Genomic DNA, 20,777 nt, shown 5'->3' on the forward strand with positions numbered 1-20,777 from the left:
CATATGGCACTTCTGAGTTTTCTGAAATCCATCTTTCAGACTTCAGGGATTTGTTCTTCTGGTGCTCGGGCTCCAGAAACCCTCCCTTCTTGTGTTAAATCACCATTTGCTGTTGCAGGTAAGTTTTGTGTGCATCCATTCTGTTGTAAAACAAAGACTTTCCATCACTTACTCATTCTTATGGATGCTGATGCGAAGACATTGAGAACGTATGGTGAAATGAAGGTATGATTTGCAAGCAGTGTGCTTCTAAACTGTCAAATTAGAAATTCTTAAAGAAAGGTAGCAAATAAAACGTCACTGACACCTTCATGAAAGCTACTTATGTGAACTGCGATAAAGGCAGCGATGAAGGCTTGCAGGATACGAGCCATGCAGAAATGCAGTGATGTGTTGCTTTATGATATCTGAAGCCACGGTGACTTTCCTACACATTTAACTCTCAGGCACTGCTCTAACAAATCAGGCGGGAACGGACGGCACTTCTCCTCCGGTGTCGGGGTACTCCTGAGGTGCAGCCACGCCCCACTTCCCCCTCACGGCTGCGTCAGGCTGCGCTCCTGAGGGCACGGACACGCCTGCGCTCAGAGCAGGACGAGCTGCAGGCCGAGCTCTGCCCTCCTTCGGCACACCTAATTCTCGCTTCACGCCCTAACACCTTCAGGTGCCTCGGGTGACCTCGCCCCGCTCGAAGTCTCTCATCCTCGGTCTCCCCTCCCGCCTCGGGCGGCGGCTCTGCCGCGATGCGGACGAGGCTCAGGAGCGGCGATGCGCGAGGCGGGAACGTCCTGAGGCGCCGCACGAGACAGCGTACCGCCGGCCCCGAGGTCACGTGCGCAGCGCGCGATCACGTGGGCGCGCGGCTCACCAGGCGCGTGCCCCCCGCCCGACGGCGGCGGCGGCCCCAGGACGGGATGTAGTCCCGGCTGGCGGCGGCGGAGGGATAACCGGGCGGCGCCAGCTCCCGCTCCGGCCCCAGCCGCAGGGCGTGGCGCCTCCTAGCGGGGCCGGGGTAGATCCCGCCGCCGGCGGCCGCCTCCGTCCTTCTCGCGAGAGCCCCCCCACTTTCTCCCCCCCCCTCCGCCCGCTCCCGAACCGGTTCGGCGGCCGCGCGAGCCTCAGCACGGCGGTCGGGGTGCGCCCCGCGGGGCGGGGATGGGGACTCGGCCGGCGGGAACGCGGCGGGGCTCGGGACCCCTCCCCACCAGGCCGCGGCCCCGTCCCCTCCCGCCGGACAATGAGTCCCGTATGCTAATGAGAGTCTCGCGTCACTTCCGCTCTTTCTCGGCCGCCATCTTGGCCAGGGCAGGTTCTGGGCAGGAGGGACCCGGCTGTATTGTCTGCAGGGAGCCCCCCCCCGCCCGCGGCCCCGCACCCCCGCCCCGGGGACCGAGCCCAGTGCCGCCGCCGCCCCCGCCCCGCTGGGGCGCCGCTCACCGTAGCGTCCCCTTCCGCACACTGCCCCCTCCTCCCCCGCCGCCTTCCAGCCCCCTTTGTCTCCCCCGCGCCGCCGCCGCCGGCTGCGCAGCGCTCCGCCCGCGCGGGGATCCGGGCGGCGCCGGGAGGCGGCTCCGCGCCCCTCGCCCCGCGCCGGAGGTGCCGGGACAGCGCCCGCCCCCGCCGCGAGGAGAGCCGCGCTCAGGTAGGTGTGCGCCGCGCTCCGGCCCGGGCGGCCCCCGCCCTCCGCGCCCCCCGTCCTTCGGCCCGGCGGAGCGGCCCCTCTGAAGAGGAGAGCGGCGGCGCCGAGGGGCTCCGGCCCCGCTCCGGCCCTCCGCATCGGACGCGGGGACCGCTACGCCGCCGGCGCCCTCCGTGCGGTGCCGCGCTCCCGGCCGGCGGGGGCAGCGCGCGGCGATGCGGAGCGGGGCCGGGCCGGGCTCAGCGCGGGCGGGGAAAGGGAGCAGCCCCGGGACGCGGCGCGTTCCGCCGCTCAGACAAAGGCGGGGAGCGGGGCTCTGCGCAGCCGGCACCGCGCCTCGCAGCCCGGGCGGGAGGGCAGCGCGTTCTGCAGCGCTCGCGGCGCGGACGGCGCCGTCCCTCCTTTCATTTCTTATCTTTTTTTTTTCTTCCCCCCCCCCTATTTCGCTTTCCCCCTCCCCGCCGCATTACACCCGGGCTGTCGCTCCCGCTGGATGGCCGTGGCAGAAAAATACCAGCCCCCACCCAAAATGCACCGCAGCCCGCCCGGGAGATGAGTGCGGGAGGCAGCAGGGGGCGCGTTCCGCGCCGGGCAGAGCTGCGGCGGGGGAGGGAGGGCCGCGCTGCGGCCCCGGAGTGCCGCCGCCCGGTGCGGAGTGCCGCGCTCCCGGCCGGCCCGGGATGTCGGCGCGGCGTTGGAGCGCAGAGGCCGCCGCGTCGCGGGGCAGGAGGGGGTCGAGCGCACGGAGGGCTTCGGAGGATGCGCAGCTGGCGCGCGGGATCCGGCGGCGTTGGTGGCTCCGTGAAGTGGCGCGGCTTTCTGAACGCGTTCCGAGCGCGGCTGCGGCGGTAGAAAGTTCTGCGTTCCGGGGCGGTCCTGAGCGCCGCGGCTCTGCTGGGGAAGGCAGACGTTGCCATCGCGATGTTCTTTGTTTGTGGGAGCCGGTTGGTAGATGTGCAGGATTCTTTCTAGAAGAATTGTTCTTCTCCAGATTGTTTTCAGTGCTGTTTTCTAGTCCCAGTTGGAGGTGAGAGGTGCATGTGAGGTAGTGGAGGTGCGATCCCCACCTGTCAGTGTGGCACAGCCGATGCTGACCTCCCGCTGGACCTCCTGAGAGCCCATACAGCTGCGGGGCCGTGGGGCTGTGCAGGCTGCCATCCTTCCATGTGACACAGATGGACCATCCTGTTTGAAAACGGGATTCGTTGGTTTCCTAACGGAAGCGGAGCTCGGCTGTTGAGCACAGTTTGGTATCAGCAGGCCGGCTGTTGCACGCGTTGAAATCTTACAGCACTGAAAAGACGCAACAGTAAAGGAGAGCTGCGCTGGAGGTCGCTGGCTGTAACACAGCTGTTGCTGAAGATGTTTGCGGTGCATTCCTACCTTCAGTCAGAACAGAGGTGTCCTCTTTGAAATGCAACCAACGTTTTGTTCCCCAAAGTACCACCAAGCTGAATGTGTTTGTTGTCTTGATAGTGAGCTGCCCTTCATTAAAACGAGTGCTGTTCCTTTTCAAGGAACTTTTTTCTTTTTTCAAGAAGAAAAAGACTTTTTGGTAATGGAATGTTTGGGGACAACTCAGTGGGATCACTGCAAATTGAGACATCTTTAGTATTCCCTCATTAGGAAACAAATCATTATCTCGGTATACATGTTGGACGCAGCTGTATCTGTTAGGCTTCTGTTCCTTATGTGGTAGTACTGCGTGGAACTGCGGGGGTGAGAAAGTCACGGTGAGGCCACGCAGGATGGGCTCTTAGGAGAGCGGTCCTCAGCAGGCTGAGGTGTGCCCAGCAGAGCAGCGCGGCTGTGCTGTGTGCCCTGCGGGTGAAGTGTGCGCTGCCCGGACAACGTCGGGGAGGACTGCGTGCCCTCTGAGGGTGAGGCGGATAACTGAGCCTTTCCTGTGTGTGTAGGATAGAAGTTAGCAGTTGTCAGAATTGGTATGTGTCACCGTGGGATATTACGGCAGCATTTTAATTAAGCATGGAAATCATTTGTCAGTACTATAAAGTATTGTTGGTTGGGTGCTTAACAGTCTGAGCTCTGCGGTTTCTGCACTCGCTGTTAAAATTGAAGGAGATGCCACGTGCGTTTCTAGGGCAGGGCTGGTGTGCCTTTGTGCGTAAGGTAAGCTGTGCTTCTGTCACACTGCAGGAGTGATAGGGGATTATTTACAGCCCAGCTTTCCTGCTCCTTAAAAAACAGTAAATACTGAAAGTAAATACTGAGTTTAAAGTGGCATTCCTGCAATACATAACAATATTGGAATTGTGTTGGTCGTCAAAAGTCATACGGTCCAGATGTGTTCTTCATAACCTGCCATTACAATGGCAGCTGTTCTGTCAGAGGTAACCATAGGTGGTAAGATGTGATTCTGCGGGAGAAAAGGCGGTGTCTGTGGGTTACTGCATTTGTTGTGCCCTTGGTATACCTGGCTGCAGGTACCACTGACAGCTGGATGAGAACTTTATTGACCTTTTCCAGAATTGGGAAGTTATTTTTGTTCTACTATTTGGAGTTGTTTCGAGATGCAGAATTTGCACATTTAGAGTGGACGGAACAGTGCCAGGTGTGGTGAGGACGGCCGTGGTGTGAAGGCAGTGGGATGCAGGCACTGGGAGGGGTGCACTGAGTGGGTCCGGGGCTGGTGGCCCTGCTGTCACCTGCAGTACTGTGCAGGGACAGGGATGGGCCGCGCTGTGTCTGTGGGTGCAGCCCAGTTTGCACCGTTGTTTTTTCATTTTGCTCTTTGAAATGCCGGTGTGCTGCTTTTCTAAAAGTGTAACAGCTGCAGCTAAATGAGCGTTATGCCATTTTGGATGGCTAAGATAGGCTCTTCTTCATTTCCTTGGGCCAGATAGAATTTCGGTTAGCATAATTTCACATTACAATCGTTAACGTGGAGGCGATCCTGCTCACATAAATACATTGGTACAAGTGTACACTTCTTAACAGTATAAGGGAGTGTGAGCTATGGAGGTGAGAACAGACAGCATTGGTCTGAGGATAAGGCAATATAAATATCTGTATGCATTAGAAGCAAAAAAAAAAAAAGAATCCTAATTATGTTAATTTAGTTTAAATATATGTGTGTATATATACATATACAGGAGGTTTTTTTCTGTGTATGTGGAAGGTTTGTTTTGATTGGCAGGCTGTGTTTTGGGGAAAAAATGCCCTTGCTTTGATAGTCAGGTTGCCCAGATTGGCCTGCTCGTTTGGGGCTTTCAGGATCCGGTACAAGAGCCAAACTCGTGTTCTAGATATGAATATCTTCCAAGAGGGCACGGCTCTTACTTACCTACCCAAGGGCCCAGTGCCTCCAAGGAAAAAATACATATTCTTCAGAACTGATGTTGAAAGACAAAATGGGCCTCAAATTTAGCATCTCATTCTTACTGCAAAATAGCACAGGAGTACTTTTGAATGTGTTGACAGTAAATAAGAGTGGAATAAGTTCCATTCTTTCTGTAATGAATCACTTTGTGCTTACTGCCCTTTATATCCTTGGAGGGTTGGGTTTTCTTGTTTGTTTGTTTTAAAGATGGTTGACCAAAAACTGGTTCTTGTGGTTGGGTCCTATACCTGTGTGATTGTCTCTGTGAATACGTCACACCTGCAGGTTCTTGGTTGACCAGATCAGGTGGCAAAATGTTTGATTTAAAATCCATTTTTCAAGAAGCGTGTTAAACAATTTGCAAGAAATGGAATTTGGGTAACAGCAGACAGCCTGTCCACCAAAGCGATGTTCATTACCTCCCTGTGCCTGTGTGTGTAGGGAAGGCATGCCCTCTGGCCTGGCGTCAGCAGCTGCTGTTCCTTCCCTGCCTTCAGCTCCTTTTCCCTCCTTCACGCCTCAGCCATTCTTTCCTTCACCCCTTTTTACCTCTTCTGTGTATTGATAGCTGATGTGCCTCTGGATCCCATCGCTCTCTGCTAGTGGTGCATCTGGGCCAAAGGAATTGTTAGTGATGCAGATTCATAGCAGCAACAGTACGGGGGCAAAATCTCTCTTGAAATCTAAGTTGGCAAAATACTTGTCTTAAAATGCTTTTTCTTTTTTCTCCCCCAAAAAAGTTCATTATGTTTCTGACCTTCTGTTTTGTTTTGTTTCCTCATTGCTGCTGCTATGAAGCCCTTTGAATATCGAAGGTTCCCGAGTCAGACGGAAGACAGCAGTAGCAGAGGTGGATTAACGCTGGAATGTAGTCAGGGACTGGAGCACTTGGGAGCTATGCTTAGACAGAAAGGGAACGAGGTAAGAAACGTGGAGTGGTAAGACTGATTTTAAGCTGTTGTTCACAGACTTTACCCCATCGTGTAATGCCAGCGTTTGTGCATAGTGTGTGAAGTGGCAAGGCAAAGGAAGAACAGTTAGCATCAGCATACTTCACAGACTATTTTTACATGTGAAATACTTACATGCTAGACAGTTGGTGAGATCCTTTCAGTATCTAATCTATCTGCTGTCTGAGAAAACATGTTTTGGCAGGGTTTTAGATGAGCTTGGGAAAGTGTTTGTATGCTCTCTTTTGTTTTGTTGCTCTGCCACTTCCACCAGCATGCAAGCAATGCATTCTGCAGTAGGGCACAGCAAGGGATGCAGTTTCAGCAGTGGTTTAAATATATCTGTGTGCTGCCTCTGCAAGGGGTGGTATAAGCCACGCTTCCTACCGCTTCACTTGTGTAAGCACCAGCACTGCGGTGGAGGAAGTGCTCTGGCTGAAGAAGGCTGCTCTGCCATTGAATCAGTTCTGTGCTGTGGCTGCTTCACAAGCCCTGTTGCTGACACGGTAGTGGTGTCAGGGAAGTGTGATAGAGAGAAGACTAGACTAGCATTTGTAATTTGATTGTAGTTGTACAGTCAGTGTAATCTAATCATAAATTACATGTATATTGATTACATGCTTTATTTTTGAACATTTTACAGGGATTCATATCATGTTTTTTTTGTGAGCTTCAGATTGAAAATCTAAATGAAACATGCTTCTGTTTCCAAAATTTTCGATATGGGATTGTTCATGCTTAGCTGCAGTCCACACAAAGATCACGTTTTGAACTGGTAAAACATATTCATGTGGCCTTTTTTTCCTGCCCGCTGAAGTGTGGATATCATGGTGTAGGAAAATAATATCCTTCGTGCTTCAGTGACCTCCAGTCTCAATTTCAAATTGCTGTAAGGTAGGCAGGCTTTAGTGCCTTTAAGAAATAGCCCTAAACTAAGAGGGCTATTGTGCTGAGTGTGTGTATTACATATTGATTTCATTACGCATATATGGATGCATATAAATGTTTATATTTGAGGACTCTGAACAGTAACAAAAGATATTATTCAAGGTGGCAGTAGGTGGGGAAGCCTACTTCTTGAGCTGCTGGTGCCTCTAATTAAAAATTACCTATGCACTGAAGTATAGCATGCCCTAGAGAATGGATGCAATTTAAAGCTGCTTTTGGGAATGCAGTAGAGATCACCAGAATTGCTTTTTTTGTGTGTGTGTTTTCAAAAGCTTTTTCTTGAGAAGGCATTCAGAGTTGGCTAGTGCTGATTTTTAAAAACCATCAAGCTGTGTCATCAAAATAAGAAAACGGAGCAAAAATTCTCAGTAGAGTGCAAGTTAACAGGTTGTTCATGAAGAAGAAAGGAGTTATGGTTCCTAGAGCAGTCAGAATTTGTCTGTCTTGTATTTTACATTGCAGCAGAGAAATTACACAATGTGCAAACTTTTACTGCTGTGCAGAAATTGTTAAGGAAATAGTTAATTCCCGTTTAGTTATGCAGTTAGTGTACACACCCACCAGATGGAGCTTCTGGCACCAGTGGAAAATTCCAGAAATCAAGCAAGAATGAGAAGTGTGTGAATGACTTCAGAGGATCTCTGTCTGCAAGACTGCAGGAGATATTTTTTTAACCTTTAAAAAAAAAGAGGATGAACAGAGAAAGCTCAGCCCCCCTGAGTGTCCCACTGCAGCTGTCCCACAGAAGGTTTTGCTCTGTGATGGGAGGTTGGAGTTGTCTGTCTTCAGTTTGCTAACCATAAACTCAAAAAGAAAAGAGAGAAAACAGCTCTGTAAACTCTTGCTGAGGATGGCATGTAGTCACAGAAACAGAACATTCATGTTATTAGCCAGAGAATTTCTTCCAAAGCAATTTAAGTGTGGTTGGTTTTTTATTTTAGTACTTCATTTTAGATGGACTTCTTTTTCTGTCCTGAAGGAACATTTGCCTAGGGTTAAAGTTATTTGGCTTTAAAACCTGATTTCTGAAGAAGTGGTGCAAGCTGTCCTTTGACACTGACTTAATTTCGGAAGTGGTTTTAAAATCTTTTGGAAGTCTTCTTGACCAAGGGATGTTGAAGAAATAAAGTGGCTGTGAGGGGGTGTCAGGGTTTTTGTGTCCTGGGGTCTTACAGTGCATTGACTAGATACTGAAACACGCATGCTAATTTCCTTCAGCTTCAGTTATCGTTGTTCTAAAACACCACGTTAGATTTTTATTTGATGTGGGCTTTCTGTAAACTTTACATCTTTCTAACGTGCCCAGTCCTGTTTTGGATACAGGCAGGAATCAGAGGAGTTGGAGGCATGCGCTTGCTGACACATTGGGTCGTCCAGCACAGCAGCTGTGCACACTGTGTTGTCTGCTTGGAGCTGAGAGGTGTTGGCACAGGTGTTACCTGCAACCCATTGTGTTAGGTGGGCAGAAGTGGTGCTGTAGGTGGCTGAGCTGACAGGGATGTGGAGGTGCTCTGTGTTGAAACTGTAGAGAGCAAATCCCGTGCTGTTACAGAACAGCCTCCATCCTAGGATTATAGCTGACTTGAAAATGAGCCCTCAGTTGTCTGGCATTTCAGATGTGCCGTTAAATTGTAAATCTCATTACCTTCACAGGAGATGCGGGTGCACAGCCCCTCTGAAAAGTAGGCCAGAAATGTTGAAATGAGGAGAGTCCAACAGGAAAAAAAGAAGTGAAATGCTGATTGTGAGCCAGTGGCAGCTGTGCCAGTGGGTGCAGGAGAAGGGCTGTTCAGCTGCAGCATTTACCTTCTCATGGCAGTTTTTGGCAGCTTTTGGTTCTCCCAACTTCTCCCTTCTCCCTGCTATATCTGCACCGGTGTTTTTGGTTTGCTCATCATTCCCTGCCCTGTGTCCCGACTGTCACTCCCCCCTGCTCAGCTGCCTTGGAATTGTGAGGTCCTGTAGATGTGAGCTGAAGAGATGGCAGGTCTTCCCAGAGAAACATAACATTTAGGCTGTAACATCCTCCCGCTTGCCGCCATAGAACTAAAACTTTAATCTGAATCCTTCCCAGGGGAAAACGTCTCGCTGGGGTCGGTGCTGGCGCCGCATCACCTGCTTGGTTTCCCACAGACTTGTAATTTAACTGTGTTGGTATGGGAGCCCTCTATGGAAAATCAGTGTGTGAGGAAGCGCTGGTGTCAGTGTGTGAATCGCGACAGGTGCGGCTGTGCTGCTGGTGTTGACCGCTCAGCTTCTCTGTAAGCAGAGGCCCTAGATGCTGAATCAAAAGGTTATATGAGGTGTGAGTAGGAGCATCCATCACAGTGTTCTGCTGGATTTCCAACTCGGATAACTGAATTGCACTCTGAGTAGCAAACTGTTCCTCAGGTAACATCACCTAGAGAAATGGGTTTAAAGCACAGGCCTACTCAGACGTCTGCAGCACTCCTAACCTTGCTGGAGTGCACCCCGCGGTAGCTCCGGGTCAGTACAGGTACCGTATGCCTGCTTTATAATTAGTTCTTCACAATGAAATGCACGTTATAAATGTGAGATTGCCCTTATGACGTTTCTTATCTCTTATCTTTAACACTTTGTTTTGTACAGCAGGATATGACCCTTCTTCTATGTCCGGGCTTTGGCCTCACACAGTAGGTGTAATATAATCGCTGAGGTGGGCGTTCTGGAAGGAGAATTATTTTTGAAGGCTTTTGCATGAAACTTGTCCAATGAGTCTGAGACGCCCAAGCACCATTAATTTTGGAGGTAAATGCCTCGTAATATATACCGAGTAGATTGGGTAGAGTTAAGATTATTGTTTGGAGAACTATGGGCAAAAAGTAGTTGAAAAGATAGTTGTTTGCTTCTGACGTGTGGGCATTTTGAGCTTAAAGGAACACCAACTTGAACTCCAGAGAAACTGTGGGCCCGGGGGCTTTGAGCTTAACCGCTCTGGCAGCTTCACTTCAGTGGTTTCCTGGTTGAAAGATTTCCCCCATCTTTTGGTTGGTCTTAATAAACCAATGGGGGCAAAAGTGGAAGACAGGTCTGGCTGTGGGAAATTTGCCAGAAGAGCTGAAACAAAGTGGGGAGAAACCTGCAAGTTGTGATGTGGGAGTCAGAGCCACGTTGAGTTCAAGTTGGCCGTCCCTTTAAGTCACTCTTTGAAACGTGATACTTTTTATTTGAATCACATTTTAAATGTTTAATTCTAAAAGTTTAACTAAAAGTTGTTTTGAGGTATTTTCTATCATTTGTCTATAAATTGGTTGATCAGAGTGGGATATAATGGGAGGGGAGGGAGGAATATCCCAGTTAAAAACAATGAAAAAATAAAGCTTAAGGAAGGAAAAAAAAACAACACAAACAAATGAAAGAAAATGCAACAATCATTTCCTCAAAGGGTTTTTTTTAATGGCAAATTGTAAATGTCAAACCTTGTGTGGAGGGGGGTTGGGGGGAAATTATTTGCATGAAGCTGTGACTGAATTTAAAGTTTATTCATGTTATTATGATTGGAATAAAATCAAGTTACTGATAAAATTGAAGATAAGGTAGATAAGAGAAGTTTAGCTTGCTGTAGTAAAAAACAGTGATGTGGTACTGGCACACAGCTGATAGGGAAGTTAAAGCTATTTCAAAGATGTAAAGACTGCACTGATGTTGATCTTGGATTCTCAGTGCTTTCTGATGTCAATGACAAGATTGTTATCAATAATTATTAATACTAAATACTACTTAATACTTAAAAACAGGCTGTCCACTAGAGGGGTATCCTGTAATTTTTAATGAAGTAGGGTTTAGTATAATCTGAATGTTGTGCACTAACTTGCTACCAAACTGCATGTGTTTTTTATTCTGCTGTGTTTCACCCTGCTACAGCCCTTCTCTTTTAGTAGTATGGATATTAAGAAAATAGAGTTTGAATTATTACAATGAAAATGGTTGGATCTTGATATATCTCTAACAAAGTCTATGGACTAGAATAGTGGGTTGTAGTATTTGGGGGTGGGGGGAGGGGAGGGGGGGGGGAGGAGGATATAATACCCAGGGAAAAGGAGCAGGATTTTAGAATAAGGGTTTGAAACATTGCTTTTTCTGTAGGAAAAAGATGGAGTATTGCATGCTGGGAACAAGTGCTTTCCATAAGGTAGCTAAATTTTAAAAGTACATTTGTTTCATTTTCTTTTAGGCTTTGTTTAAGTATTCTAATCTAGTAACTTTGTCCTTTCTGCAGTTTTCATTTTGATTAGATACCTCTGCAAAACTCTCTTCTAAACAAATTCAGAAACCAAAACAAACAAACCTGGGCCACAACTGCAGTTTGGAATACTTCTGAAATGTTGCTCAATGTGCATGGAAGAGTCTTTTAAAGAATAGTAGTAGTAGTATAAATTCTTTCTGTGGTCTGTTTTGTTTTCCATAATGTCAAAATTGCAGATGTTAACATCAATAAATTTAACAATGTGAATGTGTTGGATGACTATGGAGAAATGACCAAAATAAAATGATTTGTTAAAAGGCAGTCTTAATTGACACCTCTTAAGAAAACAAAACAAAAACTCATCAGGCATGTTTTTGGCAGAAACTTCAAGTAAATAGGTAGATTCTTTTTTCCTCTGTTCTTGTGAATAACAAGACTTGACACACGTAGAGAAAGTTTGAGTAGATGAGTCAGGACTTATTTCATTAACTGCAGTTAAATGTTTTGGCCAGGTTTCCCAAGGAAACAAAGCTTGTGTATTTCTTCAGCTTGTGGCTTGTCTCCTGCTGGCCTCTCACTCCTCCCAGCCAAGAATGTTGGCCACTTTTAACCAAATTTTATGTAAATGGGGATCTGAAAAGGTAAATAAGTACCTTTAAGCTTCATTAACAGTAGATCTCCGGTAAGAGAAGAGACTAAGGCTTGAACATTACCAGGTTTCTTTCACAACTCTCTTCTGTCAGCCTGTTCTCTCGATTGGATGTTGCAATGCCAAGTGGCTGCTAAAAACTCTCTGTGGGAGGAGTTGTAAGAGGGAGGGGAAAGAAAGCATCCTGCTTCAGCTCAGGATTTTAGGGGGTTGAGTTTTCTGTGTTGGATGTGCACCAGCTGCTGAGGTGCCAGTTAGGTATTGTGCCTGGAGCTGAATGTGGCACTATCTAATACAGAGCTAGCAGAGACTTACAAAGGAAAGAGAAGAAGCAGTAAATTATCCTGGCTTTGAAATACTCAGCTCCAAATGAGAGTTGTTGTGCCTGACCAAGTGCATGTTATAGTACATTATTCCATGGAATACAATATTATTACAGGTACAGCAGCAGCTCATGATGCCCCGTAAAGCTTTTCTTTCCCAGAAAGAAAAGCAGGCTCGTGCCAGGGAAAGAGATATGTTAAAAAAGAGGAGGAGGCGACAAGACTATCTCAAAAGAAGCGTGGACCCACAGAAAAATGCAGAAACAATAAAATGGCACAGGGATGATGAGAAGAGGAGAGAAAATGAGCAAGTTAAGGACAAAGATATCAAGAAGCGATGGAGACAGGATGAGAGAGAACGACGAAAGAATGTGGACGCTATGAATTGGCGCAGGGAAGATGAGAAGAGGGAAAATGAGCGAGGTAAGGACCAAGAAGGCCAAGCACCAGCAAAGAAAGGATGAGGAGGAAAGGGGAAAAGAGCAACAAAAGGATGGACCTTTTGAAGCAGCAGAGGGATAATAATGGGGAGAGGGAAAAGGAGAGAGTAACAGTTCCACTTTATAAGTATGTGCAAAAATTAAAGAAAATGTTACTGTCATTCAGTTTCAAAATTATCTGTTTAGTGAATTATAGGTTTTGCAGAGCTAATTACTAAGACAGGGTTGATATATAGAGATATACAGATGTATGTAAACTCAAAGTCACAATGGGATAGAATTTAGATGTTGCTTTTGAAATTGTCTGTTTTGCACGTGTGCTCACAATGCTGTCCTGAACAGTGCAGTTGGTAATACTGTGTTTCAGATCACCATAAAGTTCAGGTTTTCTCAGTCTTCATAGTACGAATAAATGACAGCATTAGGAGATGAAGGGTCAACCAAACGTGCTCATTAAAGGTAAAAATTGGTGTTGTATTTATATTTATAATAATGTGCCCAAGAGATAGTTGTCCTTACTCCTCTGTGGATTATTTCTTGTGCAGTAGAGACCAGCTTTTGTTTACACATTTTAGGGATTCCACAACTTCTCTTTTTACTTGCCATTTCACAGAGATGCTTTTTATCAATGTTGTTAAATGAAAACACCTCCCTCAGTTAAATACTAAGGGTCAGCAGCAGTTGTGTATGTGCTGGTTGTGCGAGGGTTTCCTCGTGGTGTAGTTAGGCATAAAATAAAACCAAGAATAGTCCACTGGTGCTCTGTTGGTTCTTTTACACTTCAGGAGTTTCCTCTAGATTATTTCTTTAGGTCTACAAACTACTTGTGTATGAAAATCACCATTTTACTAACAGGAATGTGACAGTAATAATTTAGTGTATTTGCTGCTTGGTACAACTGTAGCAAACCTCAGTCATCAAACAAGCCTATTAAATGCTTCAAATCATGTTGTCCAAAAACAAGCAACAAAAAAAGGCTGAGGCAGATTTGGAATATTTGTTGAAGACTAGTTGAAAGAAAAAAGCTGTCTTCATCTTGCTGATGCATCTTCTCCTGAATCAGAGTAGCGCTGCTGCCAGGTGAGCGTTTTGCAGCCACGTGCCAGGAGATTGGCCGTGTTGTTCTAGGTGAAGTTGACGGAACTGAAGCAGTCTTAACATCTGTTGTTACCTGGTAGTACTAAAGGCAGCCGTTCTGATGAGATCTAAGATACAGAACAATCTGCAGGAGCATGGCACTTACAGGAACACAAAAATAGAAGCAGTTTTTTGGGTCTGCAGACAGGAGGAGCCTTTTGCTTTTTGTTGTGTTTTTAATCACCTCTGATAATTTAACTGCTGTGTTCTTGTTTTCTCCCACCTGTGTTCCTTACCCTCTCCTGGGTGCACACCTTCCTGTGAGGGCACAGTTGTGACTGTGCTGCATTGTGTATAAAAGCAGTACTTCCCTCATAAAGGGGTGACTGTTTGCACTGAAAAAAACATGACAGAAAACATTAGTTGTAGCATCATAGAGCCCTCAGTCAGGCACACAGCATTGCATTTTACATTCATTTTCCATATAATTGCACAGTATTATTTTATTATTTCTTCTCTTTTGACTTAGTTTTTCAAGGTGGCCATAGTCCTTTGGTAATGATATGTTGAAGCACTGAACTGCATGGCTAGATAACTTGAAGTGCTTGAAGGTTATACGTTGATAATAGTTTATTAAACTCAATAAGTGGTTTAAAATTTTGGCAGTAGCATAACGGGTGGTGGATGTGTCAGGTTTCCCATTCTGGATGTTTTTAACTTGATGGCCACAATAGTTTCCGTCTGGAATTTGAAGTATTAGTAAAAGTAGCAAATTGGTGAAGGTACAGTTGGCTGTTGAAAGTTGCTTCAGGTCTGCCTGAGTACTGAACTCAAAGAAACAAAAATAAAACCTTGAATTTGGGTTTGGTTGAACCTTCTGTGGCTGTGCTGTAGTTAATTTTCAGGTCAGACTTCTCGTGTTTCTTTCTGTTGTGTTGTACAGTGAGCATTGTCCTGATCTCCTCTATCTGGGTAATGTGTGCTGTTAAATTTCTAAGCTAAGCAGCAATTTCCAGTAGTAATGGGCCTGTTCTCCCTGTTTGCTTTTGTTTCTCCCGAAGGTTGCTCACATCGTGCTCCTATGAGCATTTCAGGGTGGTTTTTCTTTCCCCTTCTGTTACTTTCTTTCACCAGCTATGGCTAACAAGCTCAGAACATTTAAATAGAGAGAAAAATCCTTTTGCTGTGAAGGTTGATCTTCTGTTTTCAGATGTGAAGCTCTGATTATATCCTGTATTATGATGTGTTGTGATAGGAAGGTGTTGATAATTTCTTAGGAGTTGGCTGTGAGGCAGGCAGGAGGCAGAGTCAGGACGATAGTGTAGATAGAACTGAAATCTTGTTTCTAGGCAGTCTTAAATAATTTGGTTTTTTAATTGCTTGGGCTTATATACAAATATATATCATTATGTGTTTGACAAGTCCAGGTTTATTAGACATTGTAATTAAGAGAAAGTATTTGATTGTTTTGGTGAACGTGTTGATAGTGGCACTTCCTATTCAAGTAAGTTACTTGCTAATTCTATTTTGAGAATTGTATCTGACTTTCACGTGTACCAGTGGTCGCTGCCTGGAGACAAATGGTACTGACTCTCACTTTGTCGTAAGGAAAAATATGGTCTCTTCACAAGCAGAATGATTCCTCAAGTGGGGATTTGGGTTATGGAGAAAATGTCACAGCTTGCTGGAAGCTTTAACATTGAATGCTTTCATGCACTAATGTTTCTGCAGTTGATACTAAGATTTAGGGTTATCCTGGAATGAAACTGAGGTTATTTTCTCCTTGGATTTGAGATTCATTGTGAAGTGTTCATTCATGTCCTGCACAACAGCTGACAATGCTGTTCCATATATTTTTTGAGCATGCAGGTAATGAGGAAGAAGCTACTGAAAGCATACAGAAATAACGTCCTACAGCGAGAGCAATATGTGTTTAGTTGCATTTAGAGAAAGTAAACTAATGGAGCCATGATTAATTTCTTGGCTACATTCATAGTTTCTCACTCTTGCACAGTGAACTACAGCAACAGGAGCTTTTAGTAAATGAGCGTTCTTGAGTGATAAAAAAATATATTCTAAGGAAAATCTGTATTAACTTGATTGGAACTTATGAGTTCAGAGCTACAATCCCCAGTTGTGCTCTGGGACGAAGTGGAATAGAATGTTAAAGACTATTTTCTTTCCAACTGTTGTGATGAAGAATATACATGCAACCTGTGCAGTGTGAGATGTGCTGTCAGCATGGCATGGCTAGTCATAGCTTGTTAATATGATATTTTTTTTGCTTTCTTGTTAATGCAGTCCTGCTATCATAAAATTCAGATCTCTTTTAAGTCGAGTCATGAAAAAAGTGACAGAGAGCTTAGCAGTGAGTGCTGTTTTGTAGTGACCAGCCTAGGAAAAGGAACTACAGGTTGGAGTTGCTTTTTCCACCTGAACAAAAAAGTAAGTTTCACTTATTACTTAAACCAGAGAAAATACCACTTGGAAATTGCAGGTAGGGGATGCAGCCTTACAATTTGCATTGATGGGTGGGCTTGTTAGGAGTTTAAATTTTCCACAGCCCTTTCCCCATTAGTCTTTGCCATATTTTAAGTTGTTTGTTACTATTTGGAGTGGAAGTGCTGAGTTGTGGCCTGAAGCAGTGATTGAGCACCTGGTGGGAAGGCAGGGGGGCTCAGGTGCATGCAACAGACCTGAGTGATGGAAGGGCTGGAGCCAGGATCCACCCCTTCCCAGCCCTCATTTAAGGGTTGGCAGTGGAGGCAAGAGTATCTTGCTGGAGATCCCTGCCCACCTGAGGCCTTCCAAGGGTAAGCAGATTTTTTTCCTTTGTTTCTGCATCCATGTCTGCTGCACTTGAGCTTATCCTCACTTGCTGCAGCCTGGTGCTCTGCTACCCCCTTTTCAGTGCTGTGTTTTCCATCACGTTATAGTGTTACACTAATACTGTATGAAATTGGCATTGCTGATTCTCAGCTCTGTTGTTAAGCATTTTCAATTACCACTTATGTCTTTTGATGTAAAGTGGACTATATTCAACTTTTACGTTATATTAAATGTATTAGAAGCAAAACTGCAGTCTTAATTATGTTTTCTTAAGGAAATTTTAGTTCTGCTTGTGGAAGTAACTAAACTAATTGTAATGTTGCCCTGAAGTGCATAGAAGTTGCTCTTTTTAGTCTTTAGGTGTAGTTGTTTAATACAACCATTTCTTGATGCAGATGCTTGCAATGTAAATATCCATTGTTATTCTCTAAAGCTTTTTCACCATTTATGCATTTATACTTTGTCTTAAATGGTATTATTTTTATTTTACCAGGAAATAGTCTTTGTCCAGAGGTGCTTATGCAGTAAAACTGAATAACCACATCACAGGCACAAGGATGGGCAGAGAAGTAGGGCAGGGCTTGGCATGTTCTGTTACTGCTTACCACAGCCTAATACACAGTGCAGAGCTATAACATTTTATGCATGTTAAGTGTTTTTCTTAATTTTCTTCAGTGTGTGCCTTTAGAAATGGATCTTGTGAGAGAAGGAAGAGTGAGGGGATAACATGAGTATTCTCAGAACATCTGATAATGAAGCTATGAACTCAGATGCTGTTTTTGATGAAGTAACTGGTTTGCCCTTGTCAGTTTTCAAAACTAACACGGAGTTAGAGATTCAGATCTAAACCTTGTTTCCTAGTCCTTCATGAGGATGGAAAAAATGTCCTTGGCCAGGAGTGAGTAGTATTCTGAAAGGATGACATGGACCAATCTAATTACCCAAGTGATGATGTTCACTCTTGCATCATGAGGGAGAATGTGTTAGGCCTGGATATTTTTTGTAATTGCAGATCAGATGCTTGATTATAAAGGTGTACAGATAGGAATAAACACAGCGTGAAAAAACGGCAGTTCATGGCTTTCCATTCAGTGTCTTTAGAGGCAGTAACTGGTAAGAGTGTGGTTTTCTGTCATGATCTGTTTAATCCTCACCGTCTCTGAGAAGGCAGAGGATACCTGTGGAAGTGCTCTTCATAGCTGGGTTAGGGTTCTTATCTCCAACATGGCAAATGAGTTACCAGGCTGATAAGCGACCCTATGTGTGAAATATTTCACCAGAATGCTAATTCTTTGTATTTGTAGAGTGGTTTATCTCAAATGAAAGGTTCCAGATAACACACAGAAAACAACTACTTTTCACGTTAACTAAATTATAGTTTTTTTTCTAATTCCACTCCTTTTAATTGGGGCTAGAGAAGAATGCTAGCTGAAACGCCTTTACAGTCACAGTCATCAGTGTACTTGCATTTAGAATTTAGGTCAGGTAAATACACAGTGTTTATACTCAATTCTTATAACAAATCTTACTTGGAGGAAATTAATACGTAACACTGAAGTAATTGTTTCCTGGCCTGTATGGTGGTTTTTTTAAATTACTATCATTAGTGACTTTGTGTGATGTCTCTAAGCAGTGTTACTACTGCAGGTAGTTTAACTGAGTAACTTGGAGACCTGAGATTTATAGACAAAGTCAACACTTTGCTTTGGTTTCCTAGTTTTTGTGTACACAGTGTTCCATGCAGCTGTATTTCCTTTTGGTAATGGGTGGTGGTGGGTAGCTCACACACACACACCACAGTGTTTAATGATCAGAGTTGGTTTGGTATTTGAGAAGTTTCCTGTAGACCCTTATATAAATTTAGTATTGCTTCTACTTCGTATCATGACTACAGAATAGAAATCAATCCCAAACATCGTGATCAGCTTGCTACTCTTAGTCAAGAGCTGTTTCTGAATTAATTGAATTGGAAGAGGTGAGAGTTTAGCTTAGTGAGTGCTTGCTGATTGTGAAGCTGATGGGTTTGTGTTAGCCCTGTCGATTTCCTCTGTTTCTGACACTAAGCAGTGTTGGTGACAGTCATGGAATAGTAAGTCATTAGTGACTGTATTACAGCATTACCTAGTAAAAGTTGGTAGGAGAATGAATGTTAAAATCCTGGTGTGTACACAGAGCTGTGTAGGACAGGGCATATAGCAGGGTTGTGTTTGACTGGGGCACTCAGCTATTGTAGCCACAACCTGCATCCTTTGTACTTGAAAAAAATCTGTAATAAGTTCCTTGTAGCTTAGAGACTGCCCTTCATCGCATGGTGAGAGATTTTTGGTTTTCTGACTAAACTATTTAATGGTTTGAAGCTTCTGCTCATTCTGAATTCTAGACTTCTTCCATCCAAGAAGCCCATTTTTAGTTGATGTAGGTATTCTCTGACCCTGTAGTGATTAATTAGTTGATAAGAATAAAAAAAAATGTGGTGTTCTAACAAAGCAAGAATTAGCTCCCAGGAATGTTAATGATAGAAATGCAGCTTTTATCTTCTGGGATGTTATTTTTTATGCAACAGACAGTAGAGCATTAAAGCCTAGTGAGCAAGATAAGTCTCTGCTTTGATTTGAGGAAGTGCCTGCCTGTTCATTGCAGGCTGCCCTGCCTCTTCCAGAAAGTGTATATTGTCAAAAGACTCCTGCATTTCTGCTGGTTCACTTTCCTGAAGTGCAGATGAGTTGATGATGGTTCTGTAGCTGAGGAAGTGCTTAGTGTAATGGTAGCAATGTGCAGACTGAGAACTGCTCATATGTGAAATAAGGCCAATTATTGGCATGTGGAAGAAACCTGGGTGCTAACAGTAGAGTCTGAGAATCTACGTGTCTTAAGGATTTAGGCTTTCTTTTAGTTATGGGGAAAATGAGAGAGAAAATTACTAATAATTAATGCAGCTCTTCATCAGACAAAGCACATGTGACTTAAACCTCTTCTCTTACTTTGTTTTTCAATAGAAACTATGTTCCAACTTCCTGTCAACAACCTTGGCAGTTTAAGAAAGGCCCGGAAAACTGTGAAAAAAATACTTAGTGACATTGGTTTGGAATACTGTAAAGAACATATAGAAGTAAGTATGATACCTCTCAAGTGCCTCGGAGCTGAAATGCTCAAACATTAGTGGAAAAGTGAGGTCTCAGTTGCTTTTTTTTTTTTTTTTTCCTGCTTTGTGAAACGTTGAGTTCTTCCTCTAAGTTTTGAAGGATGTTTCTGGAATCTCTGTACCCTGATCCCACACCTCAACCCTGTTCTCATCAGCTTCTGAGAGTGACTCTGGGAGTCCATTTGAGCTTTGCTATTCAGGCATTGCTACCTCCACACTGTGTTTTTAAGTCCTATGCAAAGTGTGATTTAATTAATAACTTGAGCTAAAATGTGCTACAGACACTTCTTAGAAAATCTACTGGAGACGAGATAGACCTCAGGCTATTTTTGACTGACATGGTGTATGTTGAAGATAGGTTGTCCTTTGTGTTGGGCTTCAAAGTATAGCATTTGCTAACTGGACACTTAGGAATAAATCAAGAGGTAGGTGTGGTACAGGGTGTTCCTGTGGGACAGAAGATCCTGAGATTTTCGTGGAATGTTGGTTGGTGCTGAAATATAGGTCATCACTTCAACAAACTACCTATATACCTGTGTTAGTTCCTAGAAGGAAAAGGTGTTTGTGCTACTTTGCTGGACAAACTTGGTGTAACTATTCACTAAAAAATGAAGCTTTCTTTCCTGAACGCAGCATTCATTATGGTCAGCTCATACCTCTGGACTGTTCAGAGTACCCACCAGACTATGACTTTGTTTTGCATTTCAGTTAGTATCTTTTTAAGGAGGATTCAAGTGAAGTACTTTCAAGAGAAAGAAATACCTGTCCTCCCTGTTTAGGAAATTGGTGGACACATTTGGTTTTTAAGGATAAAGTTGTGAATAGGGACAGTGTTGCTTTTGAAATATTAATTTCAGTGAAAATACCATCTTTGAGTCTATATGTGCTGATAATGCCAAAGACAAAATGAAGAGCGCTCATTTTATTTAATAGGAATTGGGCTACTTAAACATCATATGTGCTGTCAAATTTGGATCTGAATTCCTCTGTGAAATAAATATAAAAACAAACAACAAAACCAACAACATTAAAGAAAAAAAAAACCACCACCACCAAGTTTGTGGTACAGAATTTGTGATCTTTAATGTGTATCTCTACCCAGCTGGTGGTATCAGGGACTGCCTTTGAAGATGGGGCAGGTATTTAGTGACAGTGTTGCGTTAATTGGCAGAATGTATGTTGAAAATAGTTCGTTGTGTGTCCTATGTTATTGAGATTGTTCACAACTGTTCA

At 44.6% G+C, this 20,777-nt stretch overlaps 2 protein-coding genes across 20 annotated transcripts in view; one reads left to right on the forward strand and one right to left on the reverse strand.

Moving 5' to 3' along the window:
* On the reverse strand, positions 1–1,792 carry LOC124417325 (oxysterol-binding protein 1-like). Its single transcript, XM_046902926.1, has 2 exons — positions 1,438–1,792; positions 1–140 (listed from the first exon to the last, which is right to left on the reverse strand). The coding sequence occupies exons 1-2, from the start codon at positions 1,775–1,777 to the stop codon at positions 100–102; spliced, it is 381 nt and encodes a 126-aa protein (XP_046758882.1). The 5' UTR covers positions 1,778–1,792; the 3' UTR covers positions 1–99.
* The window catches only part of ADNP (activity dependent neuroprotector homeobox), a 25,472-nt gene continuing 6,308 nt past the window's right edge, over positions 1,614–20,777 (forward strand). Inside the window, exons 1-7 of one of the 19 annotated variants that reach the window (XM_046902909.1) lie at positions 1,614–1,642; positions 5,778–5,900; positions 6,573–6,823; positions 9,488–9,646; positions 10,985–11,030; positions 12,173–12,479; positions 19,399–19,511. In XM_046902909.1, coding sequence (XP_046758865.1) covers positions 10,992–11,030; positions 12,173–12,479; positions 19,399–19,511 — 459 coding nt within the window. In that variant the 5' untranslated portion in view covers positions 1,614–1,642; positions 5,778–5,900; positions 6,573–6,823; positions 9,488–9,646; positions 10,985–10,991. Of the gene's footprint in view, positions 3,520–5,777; positions 6,824–9,268; positions 9,375–9,487; positions 9,647–10,984; positions 11,031–11,117; positions 12,480–16,346; positions 16,387–19,398; positions 19,512–20,777 lie in introns of those variants that run through there. The other 18 variants (XM_004947265.5, XM_046902907.1, XM_046902910.1 and 15 more) reach the window with 18 other exon arrangements.

This window comes from Gallus gallus, chromosome 20 (genome assembly GCF_016699485.2).
Source record: "Gallus gallus isolate bGalGal1 chromosome 20, bGalGal1.mat.broiler.GRCg7b, whole genome shotgun sequence".
NCBI lineage: Eukaryota > Metazoa > Chordata > Aves > Galliformes > Phasianidae > Gallus > Gallus gallus.

What these genes read in the sequence shown, in the direction of transcription:
- LOC124417325 (XM_046902926.1), bottom strand. Translation starts at nt 1,777, where the DNA reads ATGCGGAGGGCCGGAGCGGGGCCGGAGCCCCTCGGCGCCGCCGCTCTC. An exon ending in GTGCGGAAGGGGACGCTACG is followed by an intron (nt 141 to 1,437) that starts GTGAGCGGCGCC and finishes GTTTTACAACAG; the next exon opens with AATGGATGCACACAAAACTT.